Source organism: Trichomycterus rosablanca, chromosome 14 (assembly GCF_030014385.1).
Source record: "Trichomycterus rosablanca isolate fTriRos1 chromosome 14, fTriRos1.hap1, whole genome shotgun sequence".
Classification (NCBI taxonomy): domain Eukaryota; kingdom Metazoa; phylum Chordata; class Actinopteri; order Siluriformes; family Trichomycteridae; genus Trichomycterus; species Trichomycterus rosablanca.
Window position 1 is genome coordinate 33,489,999 of NC_086001.1, and position 12,370 is coordinate 33,502,368.

At 38.5% G+C, this 12,370-nt stretch overlaps 1 protein-coding gene across 1 annotated transcript; it reads left to right on the plus strand.

Moving 5' to 3' along the window:
* Positions 1-567: 567 nt before the first annotated feature.
* Positions 568-2,069, plus strand: LOC134326482 (zinc finger protein 135-like; the record flags this gene model as incomplete). The annotated part of the gene is made up of 1 exon (XM_063008659.1): positions 568-2,069. A coding segment is annotated over one exon (1,188 nt), but the record flags the coding sequence as incomplete, so codon positions are not given.
* Positions 2,070-12,370: the final 10,301 nt, after the last annotated feature.

The window sequence follows — 12,370 nt, forward strand, 5'->3', positions numbered from 1 at the left end:
ATAATGTTATAAATGTATTTAATTATTTATAATGTTATAAATGTATTTAATTATTTATAATGTTATAAATGTATTTGATTATTTATAACGTTATAAATGTATTTGATTATTTATAATGTTATAAATGTATTTAATTATTTATAATGTTATAAATGTATTTGATTATTTATAATGTTATAAATGTATTTGATTATTTATAATGTTATAAATGTATCTGATTATTTATAATGTTATAAATGTATTTAATTATTTATAATGTTATAAATGTATTTGATTATTTATAATGTTATAAGTGTATATGATTATTTATAATGTTATAAATGTATTTAATTATTTTCTGCTTCAGAACTGAACAAGGATTTCTGCTGCTCCTCGTGTCCACGTTCCTCTACAACCCAAAATCAGCTCCACAATCACATCAAGAGCTGCAACCATGATAAATATGAGACTCTGGTGAAGATTAAGACTGAACATGAGGATCTGACGCCCACCAGAAGCTCCAGTAATCAGCAAACGTCCTCTGGTACTGTCAGCATTAACACCTCTCTCAGTCCCACACAGGAAGAAGGAAACGTCTGCTCACAGTGTGGGAAGAGCTTCAGGTTCCCGAGTTTTCTCAAAATACACCAGCGCATTCACACTGGAGAAAAACCGTATCAATGCTCACAATGTGGGAAGAGCTTCAGTACCCGGGGTGCTCTCAAAATACACCAGCGCATTCACACTGGAGAGAAATTGTATCAGTGCTCACAGTGTGGGAAGAGCTTCAAGTTTCAGAGTGCTTTCAAAATACACCAACGCATTCACACAGGAGAGAAACCTTATTCCTGCTTACAGTGTGGGAAGAGTTTTAATCAACAGAGTGCTCTCAAAACACACCAGCACATTCACACTGGAGTGAAACCATATCAGTGCTCACAGTGTGGGAAGAGCTTTAGGTGTCTGGGTGCTCTTAAAATACACCAGCGCATTCACACGGGAGAGAAACCGTATCAGTGCTCACAGTGTGGAAAGAGTTTTAATACACAGAGTTATCTCAAAACACACCAGCACATTCACAGAGGAGAGAAACCGTATCAGTGTTCACAGTGTGGAAAAAGTTTTAATCGACAGAGTCATCTCAAAAAACACCAGCGCATTCACACTGGAGAGAAACCGTATCAGTGCTCACAGTGTGGGACGAGTTTTAATACACAGAGTAATCTCAAAACACACCAGCGCATTCACAGAGGAGAGAAACCATATCAGTGCTCACAGTGTGGAAAAAGTTTTTATCAACAGAGTCATCTCAAAAAACACCAGCGCATTCACACTGGAGAGAAACCGTATCAGTGCTCAAAGTGTGAGAAGAGTTTTAACAGACAGGACTCTCTCAAAAAACACCAGCGCATTCACACTGGAGAGAAACCCTATCAGTGCTCACATTGTGGGAAGAGTTTTATTACACAGATTAATCTCAAAAATCACCAGCGCATTCACAGTGGAGAGAAACCATATCGGTGCTCACAGTGTGGAAAGAGTTTTAATCAACACAGTAATCTCAAAGTACACCAGCGCATTCACACTGGAGAGAAACCGTATCAGTGCTCACAGTGTGGGAAGAGTTTTATTACACAGAGTAATCTAAAAAAACACCAGCGCATTCACACTGGAGAGAAACCATATCAGCGCTCACAGTGTGGAAAGAGTTTTAATATACAGAGTAATCTCTACACCAACCAGCACATTCACACTGGAGAGAAACTGTATCAGTGATCTCAGTCTGGATCTCAGAGTTTTAATCAACATTGTCATCTCAAATTACACCAGCGCATTCACACTGGAGAGAAATTGTATCTGGACTCTGTAAACACTGTAATGCACAGGAATCAAACTCAGATGATCAGATTGTAAAAGGTCTAAGAAAGAAAGAACAGAGTTAGAGAAGCATGTTGGAGAACTAAACATGACATTAGAGGAACTGCTTGGAAGAACGTCTAAAGGACAACAGTCTGCTGTTCAACTCCAGCTGCTGCTGTTCAACTCCAAACATGCCATTATTTCAATTAGCCAAACTTAATGACCCTTCTGTAAATGGTTTAATGTGCACACTGCTGCTACTGGCTTGTTTTTCTTTTCTACAATGTAAGTTCATACCTTCAGGTTCATGTTATTTGAGATCTGTGTTTTGTTCATTTATATGAATGTTTTCCATACTTGCAGGAGTGTGGGTTTACCTTCCACTTCAATAGGGAGGCGTGTCCAGCCCTGCTACACAAACTGTCATTTTTGTCCCTGTTAAAAACTTTAGCTTAGACCCATGGTAAAAAAGAACCTCACAGTTGGGTTTTTGTAACAGCTCAGCACAGTGGTCAAACTGCACAATTCATTGCATTCTGCCTTTTCTTTCCTGCCTACCAAAAACAGTCGCCATTGCAGGTTTACAAAAACTCTTGGGACAGAAGAGCCATAAACACTTTCTAATGTTTATATTGTGGCATGGTAGAAGATGCAGACCACTCAAACGGATCCATTTAAATCAAATCCCTCTTATGAGATCAACTTAAACAGACATTCAGCTAAAAAGCTGTATCTCTGGAGACATTCCGAACAGCTGACAACCCCAAAACATTACGACTACACATAGACGGTAATTAACACACAAGCACATTCATCAGATCCAGACACACATAATGACAGCTTAAAACATGTATAACAGAACTAACACAACATTATTACAATACAAAACCTAACTAAACAGTTACAACCCTTTTTATACGCTATTTACATCTGCAAGTGCTCATGGGAGTGACGTCACTTGCAACCTTCCTAATCCACACCGTAGGAAACGCCACAATATATTATACAAATGAAATAATAATAAAGTCACAAATCTGTACCCACGCAACAAGCTGTAATATATTTCTAGCACCACTAGATAACGACGATGTCTGTACAACATTTTGAACTTCACTTTAAAAGTCAGTTGAACGTGTTTTACTGTAGTAAGAATGAAAGTATGAGCTGATCTTTGTCTCATTGTGTAGCTTTGATGAAGAAAAAGCCGCTGGGTCAGTGTGTAACAGGAGGTTTGGAGTGAAGGTGGGTGTGTGTGGATAAAAGCTTCCAGCACCTGGTATTCCCAGACGGTCTCCCATCCGTTCTCAGGGTGGTGTGGCCGTAAGCGAGAGATGCTTTAAACAAGCTGCTTCTTATATATGGCATGCATTTGGGGCCAAAATCGTCTTAGTTCTAACGCCTGTACACGTAAAAAATATTATTACGTGTCCAGACGTAAAATATGTACGTGTGATGTATTGAGACGTATTTCTTTTACGTGTACAGACGGCTTATTTTTGCGTCTGCAGAGGTACTTTTTTTACGTGTACAGACGGCATATTTTTATGTTTCCAGAGGTTTTTTTTTTACCCGTACAGACGTAATTGTACAACGTCTTGGCATTTTGCCAGTAGATGGAGATATTTACTTACAAATTGAATTAAGTTGCACAGTGAAGGTGATTCTTTGTTTATTAACCTGCTGCTTTATTTCTTGATATTCTGTAGGATTATTTTCTTTAGTTTTATTATGATGATAAATGTAGTATTATGTAAATATACATTTATAGTATTAAACACCATTAGGTTATTACTTTGAACAAGCAATTAATTTGTTTTTAAAAGATACAGTTTAAAATATAAAACAAAAATAAAATCAATATACACACATATATTAAAAGTAATGTTAATAAATCTGTAAACACTTTGAAAATGGTCCAGATCTTTAATTGTTATTTCAGTCAATAACAAGCAGCAATGATAATTTAGATATGAAGTTTCTTCCTGTAGCATAGTCAAAAGAAGCATGCAAAATATCTGGTTCTGACATTGCCATGGTCAAAATCTCACAAAATGGGAGTTTATTTATTGAGGAAAATATAAAAAAAAAAAAGTAGCTTCACAGAAATCCAGTAAAGACAAAAGTTTGAATATGAAATGTAAAACCCCCAGGTGAGCGAGGCCAGGGGCAACAGTGGCAAAGAAAATCTCCCTCAGAGCTGAAGAAGAAACCTTGGGAGGAACCGAGGCTTATGAGGGGGGACCTACTCTGGTCAAACTACCTACAAATAATTGACAAAAGGTCCCTGTATCATCACATACAGGTGCATCTCAATCAATTAGAATATTATCAAAAAGTTAATTTATTTCAGTAATTCAATTCAAAAAGTTGACTCATATTTTTTAGATGCATTACAAACAGAGTGATCTATTTCAAGCGTTTATTTCTTTTAATGTTGATGATTATGGCTTACAGTCAATGTAAACCCTTCATTATCTCAGAAAAGTAGAATAATCAACACAAAATACCTGCAAAAGTTTCCTAAGCCTTTAAAATTGTCCCTTAGTCTAGTTCAGTAGGCTACACAATCATGGGGAAGACCGCTGACTTGACAGATGTCCAGAAGGCAGTCACTGACAACCTCCTGCTGTATCCAAGCATTTTAATGGAAAAATGAGTGGAAGGAAAAAGTGTGGTAGAAAAAAGGTACACAAGCAACAGGGATAACCACAGCCTTGAAAGGATTGTCAAGAAAAGGCCATTAAAAAATATGGAGGAGATTCACAAGGAGTGGACCTCTGCTGGAGTCAGTGCTTAAAGAGCTACCACACACAGACGTATCCAGGACATGGGCTACAACTGTCTTGTTTTCAGATGAAAGTTTTCAGAAGGAATTTTGCATTTCATTTGGAAATCAAGGTCCCAGAGTCTGGAGGAAGAGTGGAGAGGTACACAGTCCAAGCTGCTTGAGGTCTAGTGTGAAGTTTCCACATCAGTGATGGTTTGGGGAGCCAGGTCATCTGCTGGTGTTGGTCCACTGTGTTATATCAAGTCCAAAGTCAGCGCAGCCATCTACCAGGACATTTTAGAGCACTTCATGCTTCCCTCTGCTGACAAGCTTTATGGAGATGCAGATTACATTTTCAAACAGGACTTGGCACCTGACCACACTGCCAAAAGTACCAATACCTGGTTTAATAACCACAGTATCACTATGCTTAATTGGCCAGCAAACTCACCTGACCTAAACCCCATAGAGAATCTATAGAGTATTGTCAAGAGGAAGATGAGACACCAGATCAAACAATGCAGACGAGCTGAGGGCCGCTCTCAAAGCAACCTGGGCAACCTCAGCAGTGCCATAGGCTGATTGCTTCCATGCCACACTGCACTGAAGCAGTAATTCATGCAAAAGAAGCCCCGACCAAGTATTGAGTGCATATTCTGTAAGCCATAATCATCAACATTAAAAGAAATAAAAACTTGAAATAGATCACTCTGTTTGTAATAAATCTATATAATGAGTTTTTTTTTTTTTTTTTTTCAAATTACTGAAATAAATTAACTTTTTGATGATATTCTAATTTATTGAGATGCACCTGTAAGTCTGCTGTTATAATCAGGTGTACTGATATATTCATAGTAGTAATAGAATGATGGTGGTAATATATAATTAATTCAGTGAGCATTGTGGATTTTTCTTTCTTTAACATAAGGGTACCAACAATTTTGTCCACGTACATAAAACAGAAATGTTGTGTTGAGGTCTCTTGAACTGCACTTCAGTTAGTTCCAAGTTTGAACAAAACTTCCAATTTAGACTTCTTATGGCATCTGGTGTTGTCCTCACACTGCTGGAGCTCTTCTTGTTTCAGTTGCAGCTGGACTCTTTTTCCAGTAAAACTCATTACACTATAAAAATAAAAAATAAAAGATTTCAGATTCTGGCATTAATATAGATTTTAGTTGGTTTATTTGGTCACGTGTTTGAGCATTTCAATGCATTAAATCTAAATAAATCCATAAATTTTAATCCAAAAACAATACATATTTAAATCTTTGCACTTTACGGTCAACATTCATTCATTCATTCTCAGACAAACCTGCAGTGTTTAATACACACCATAGGCCAGGGGTAGCCAAGACGGTGCCCGGGGGCACCTGGTCGCCCGCATGGACCATGTGTGTCGCCCGCAGGGCATGTTATAAAAATAGCACTAAGTCACCATGGAGCTCCGTCGAAAAATTTTACTTAATTGTGGCTGTTTTTGAACCAATAACATTTGCATTAATGTAGATTTGAAAATGACAATATTGAACAGCCCCGGTTCTGGACTGCTTTGCTTGGGGGGCAGTAAAATTAAGTGGGCATGTAGATAGTCATGTTTTTGAAGGCAGAAATATATTCAGGGTTTGATTTGTGTATGAATGATGACAGTAAAGCTATTGATACTGGCTTAAATTGATGTATGGGGTAAAGTAAAATTTTGTGATTGGTTCAGAGATCATCTTAAAAAATAGCCTTTGCTTGCATTGTGCTTGGGGGCAAAGACAGAATCTGGTATTGAATATACAATTTTAATAAAATAAAAATTCTATATGAACACGGACCTTGTCTGGGGTCAAAGTTCAATATTGATAATGATAATAATAATAATAATAATAATAATAATAAGCCATGGACAGTTTTATCTACAAAATCAAAAGGCCCGGTTTTATTTTGACATACTGTAGAATCCAACTTCATTTCATTTTGTGGATAAATGCAAAAAAGTACATATAAACAACAAAGAAAACAGACATCATAACAGACAACAAAAATCATAATTAGCACTTTACCTTGTTATTATCAGATCCACATCTGCCGGAGCATGGCTGGAACTGGCCAGTCTTGTGCAGTCCGCAAATACTCTTTTGCAATTCAAAAGAAAATTTCGAAGAGCCATTTTGTAAAGTAAATTGACTACTGTTAGGATGAATCTTTTGGTTCAAAAAGGTCCTGAAGAAAGCAGTCGGGAAGTCCAGAAAGTACTCTTTAAAACACTTTATTAAGTGTAAAAATAATCTGTGAATATATATCAGAGCTAAGCCGGCCGGCGCTCCTTACTCCTGCAGTCTAGACACACCACGTAAGAAAGAGGGCTCCTCTGAGCCCGCCGTCCTTTTTTAAACTAGTCTAGGCTCCTCCTCTTTTACTGCTGGTGGAGCCAATGAAGTGTGCTAACAAGCCCCGGGCTCTGCCCCCCCCCCCCTCTGTAAGAGTCAGGGAGAGAGCCTAGCCGGCGACATGTTGGACAAAAGACCACATGGCCTGGATGTAAAACTTCCCATATTAAATGTACGTTTTTATGTTCCGAAAAACCTAACAATCCCCCTTGAAAGCATCTTAATGCTTTCACAATAACTTTTAACTATAGGTTAGGTGTTTCTAGATCCCAGGAGATAAGGATAGCTGTCAGCAACCCCCCAATTTAACCCCTTCTGACTACATGGCCACTGGGCTGAATTTTATACAATAAAACGTTTCTAAAAATAAAAAGGCTACCAGTTAAACTAAAGGAACCGTACCTATCGCAACAGCTCCTAACCCTGAAACAAACAAACAAACAAAAAATAATAAAAACAGGAAATCAAAATAAAGTAATTTAAAAAATAGGAAATCAAACACGAGAAAAATAAAATAAAAACAATGGGTGCGTGGCTTCTACAGGAAGTCCGTTCAGGTTGTCCTCCACCAGACAGAGCTGCAGATATTCAGAAGGGGCCCATAGCTCCTGTGTCTCTGCATGACTCCTAATGTCTTATGGATTCTCCCCTGTCGGTCTTACCTGTTTCCACAGCAGCACAAACATTTCCTAAAAATAGCAGAGTACCAAACATATATACATTGTAAACAATCCTGAACTAACCCCTTGCGTTTTGTAGCTAAACTATGTGTGTTGCACTTAACTAGTGTTTTCAAAGATGGTCTATGTGTCTGCGAACTATATGTTTATGTTTTTTTTTCTCCTAGTCTAACTAAATTCTCCCCCCTCGTCTTGTTCCGCTCCGTTGATTCCGCTGGACTCTTCTTCCACATAGTCGGTTTTGTCGGGCTTTCTGCTGTGTTTAGTTCCCTGTAGGCAGGTCCAGTTAGTGCCACTTCTGTCCCTTGGAGTGGGTCTTCCAGTCCCCTCAGTGTCTGCCTCTGCCAGTCCTTCCAAGTCTCCTTCCTTCATCACGGTGTGTGATTAGTAGTGCTGGTCCTCTCTCCTCATCTTGTCTGGTCGGTTTTACCTTTAATTAAGCAGAGTTAGTAGCACTTATACTGCTCGAAGTGGGTCTTCCGGCCCACCTTCAAGGGTATCCTCCTCATCATCATCTACCTGATATCTCGACAAATCAGCCAACACCATCTGGATAACTGGTGGATCCTGCCCCCCTCTGCTTCCTCTACACACTACTTCTATCACAAATTTTTCTATTAATACCCTGATGCACGGGATACCACAACAACAACATATCACTAAAATTATCAATCCTACACATACTGACCTCACCAAGACCCCGGTAAGTAGTTTCCCTGACCAGTTCTAGCCTCACTGACTTTACTAACCAATTGCTAACCATGCAATAGGAAACTTAATCAATTCCACTGATTATTCCACAAAGCAATTGCTATATTGGTTTTCAGGGCCGACTGCTCGACACGGACCAGAAAATAATATACTTCAGGGCAATCGACAGTGATCCCCTGGAAACAAACAATTACTTCACCGCGACCGACAATGGCCCTATGGAAACAAACATATACTACAGGGCAATCGACAGTGATCCCCTGGAAACAAACAATCACTTCACCGCGACCGACAATGGCCCTATGGAAACAAACAATCACTTCACCGCGACCGACAATGGCCCTATGGAAACAAACATATACTTCAGGGCAATCGACAGTGATCCCCTGGAAACAAACATATACTTTACAATTTGTCTCTCATACTGCATTAACCCTTCCTGCTATATAAAATTCCACTTCAAACAGTTCAAACTGATCAGAGCAGAAGGTGCATACACATTACATCTAACATTTTCTACACTTATTCTACTTCATCATCGCCGCATGCTAGAGAGCCTTCAAATTTTCTAAATCACATTTTTTCCAATACAAATCACCAATCCACTATTTATTATTTACTCTGCCATACTTAAAATAACAACAGCTCTGCTATATCAACTTCCATCAGTCCTACAAACCCCTGACTTATATTATTTATTCATTCAGATTTTTACCCCAACTTTTGGTCACTGGTACTAACACACCTCCTGCTTCTAACAATACAGACTCCATTTCCCACAATCCAACAGACTCTCACATGACCATCTCCTGCTCCTAGTCAGCCAATCCCTCATGCTCATTATCACCAGCGCTTTGATCCACTTTGGCTTTCTTGAATACTAAATTCTACTTAAACAGTTCCATTTAGTTAACTCACTGCAAAGTACTACCAACCTATACTATCTCTATTGTATTATTGTTACATCTCCCTACAAATGTCATTAACCCCACATCACTATGGTACCTGCATCCCTACTCTCACTAAAACACAAGCACTTGTAGCTCTTTCTAATTTACTCTTGTAACCAAAACTTTTTCTACACGAATTATTGTTATTCTAATACCTTACTGTAAAATACATCCAAAACCTCTATAAGATGTTACCGAACCCCTCACTTTTTATTATGGAACCCAGATCTTCAGGTGGATGTCTATTAAAACACACTACTGTCCCACACGGTCTTGAGATTTCACTGCATAACGTCTCCATCCTGTCTCACATCAGCTTTCCCTTCCTCTTGTCTGATGATGTCATTACTTTGGCATTCTGTACCTCAGCACCCCATATGCCTCTTGAACACTGCTTTACTCAAACATCAGAATGCAACAACAGCCATGACACACATCTGCAAGATCTGGTATTCATAATTTTTACATCATCTTTGGTACTGCATAAGTGTCCACCATCCTCAGCCAGTACACAGTGGATTAAATATCAGACTTCTCTTTACTCATGCAGGGCCTGCAGTTTATGGCCTCAACCCCCCGCTGGGTTGCTGTGTGTCTGTGAAACCTATGACCTGGGTCTCCAGTCACCCCCCTTCATGTACTTCTCTCCTAACAAGTTATTTTCTTCTCACTATTCCCTCAATCTTTAAATTGCACTCGTCTGCCACTCATCTATGATCATGCATAGTATTGCCACAAGGTTTACTGCACCACATTGAACCAATCTAACTTCTTCAATGAACTATATAGTATAAAATGAGTGAGTTGACCTGATCAATTAGCTAGAAAAGATTCATCGGATACAACACAAGCATCAAATATTACCAATTAAATTGAATCTTACCGGAGTCCGTGTAAGCAATTATATTTAATCTCCTGAGACCCGAGCTTTGATTTTTTCAATGCATTTTCCCTATTCCTTTTGTTTTTAACCTTGTTAGTTGGGTGACACGGTGGCTCAGTGGGTAGCACCGTCGTACACTGTCACAGCAAGAAGGTCCCCCCTCCGCGGAGCCCGCATGTTGTCGTGTGGGTTTTCCCCGGGTGCTCCGGTTTCCTCCCACAGTCCAAAGACATGCCAGCGAGGCGAACCAGAGACACTGAACTGTCCATGTCTGTGCCCGATATAACCTGAATCCCGTGCAATGAGCAACCACCGTTTCCTGTCATAAATGTAACCAAAGTGCAAAACATAACGTCAAAATCTTAATAAAGAAGCAAACAAACTTTATTAGTGTTCTAGTACTTTTGCTACCACTAGCTGGCAGACAAAAGTGTCCACCAATGGGGACAATCGATCGAGGTTTAGCAGGTCAAGGAATAAGGCATAACAAAACCAAAATGTAATGTCCTCATATGTGAGGTAAGGCTGAAGATTACCTTCACCAGGCGTCCCTGAATCTGCATGCATATACGTACCTGAATCTGCATGCATATCCGTAGGTCTGCCAGTCCAGCTGCCCCAGCACAATGTATCACAGGATTTAATACACAAAGCGGCATATTAAACATAAATTCTTATTCCTGCCATAATAATCCTGCCATATTTAAACATAAACTCTCATTCCTACCATTATACTCCCCCCTTTTTTCAAATTTTACAATCAAATCTTGAAAATAAAACATTAAATAAACCTACTAAATGTGTTTATCCTGTTGGAAAGCACAGAATTTTAAAGTTAGTTCAATCAAAGTCTGGTGTTAGCTGGACCTGTAAACAAATAATGTCGTTATTGAGCAGTGGAAGGTGTGTAACAGCTTTGTCAGCAGTGTCACCTCTGGCATTGTCCTGTAAAATTGGAACAAAACTTTACTTAAATAGTTCCACTTAAATTGAATAGGAGGGACAATGACACAAAGTATCATTTGCTAAAATTTTAACTAAGCCCACTTGTTTCCTGTCTGTTGCAGCATCTCTGGATGCAAATCCTTTCACAAACATTTCCAATTCAGGATTCCTATCAGGCCCAGAAAAAATAGATAGAGTAATACAGTCATGATGTTCACCATCTCCTGCAATTAGTAAAAAGTGGTAGGATTAAGTATATTACAGCATTTGATAATAATGTTCAATTTTAGAAGTACACTGTAGTATTTATACAATCATTAACTTGATACGTGAGATGTTTTCCTTTCAGTTATAGAACATAATTTGGCACTAACCGAGTTAGATAAGTATAACCCTCAAGATCACTTAGTATAACTACGGATATTTCTGTAGCAGACAAAGACAGAAAGAAAATTCTGCACAAATCCAGAAGGGATCAGAGTCCCTGTCTTGTACAGAAATAGTGGTACCTTCTGGCATTATTTCCAATTTAATTCAAGAGGCAAACAAATGATCACACCTCATAAGATTTATAGGGCTATGAAATCTCACTCTTTACAACTACACAATATTTTAGAAACAGTAACATATTAGCTTTTACCTTTTACTTGTATTCAGCATTTGTACACAGTGAAAAACACGACCTCACTCTCAAATAAACATAAGCTTTGACAATATATAATCTAATATATCAACACATGTCTTTCTCAGAGGTGGAAAGAGTACCAAAAAGTGTATTCAAGTAAAAGTACTATTACCTTAATGAATCTCCACCTAATTACGAGTAAAGTTACTACTCTGAAAATCCACTCAAGCAAAAAGTAGAAAGTAACGCATTTAAAATGTACTCACCGAGTAAACAGCAGGGGGTCTCCTCTGTGTAATGTAAACAGGAGTGGATACAAACCTCACAACAGTAGTATTTAATTCAAATGTAATAGAAGAAACGTTGTCCTTAACTCAAAAGCAATAAAAGAAACATGTTGATACAACAATTAAAACAGTTAGGGATGTGTAATGCGTCATTTCAAATGACATAAAACTTTTTCAAACTGTATAACCACTTAGCGATGTGTCGCAAAATGATTCGAATCTATGAACCGGCTCTTCTAACCGAAACAAAGGAATCGACTCTTCCGGGAGTCGCCATGTAAATACGCGGCTCTTCAAAAGGAACC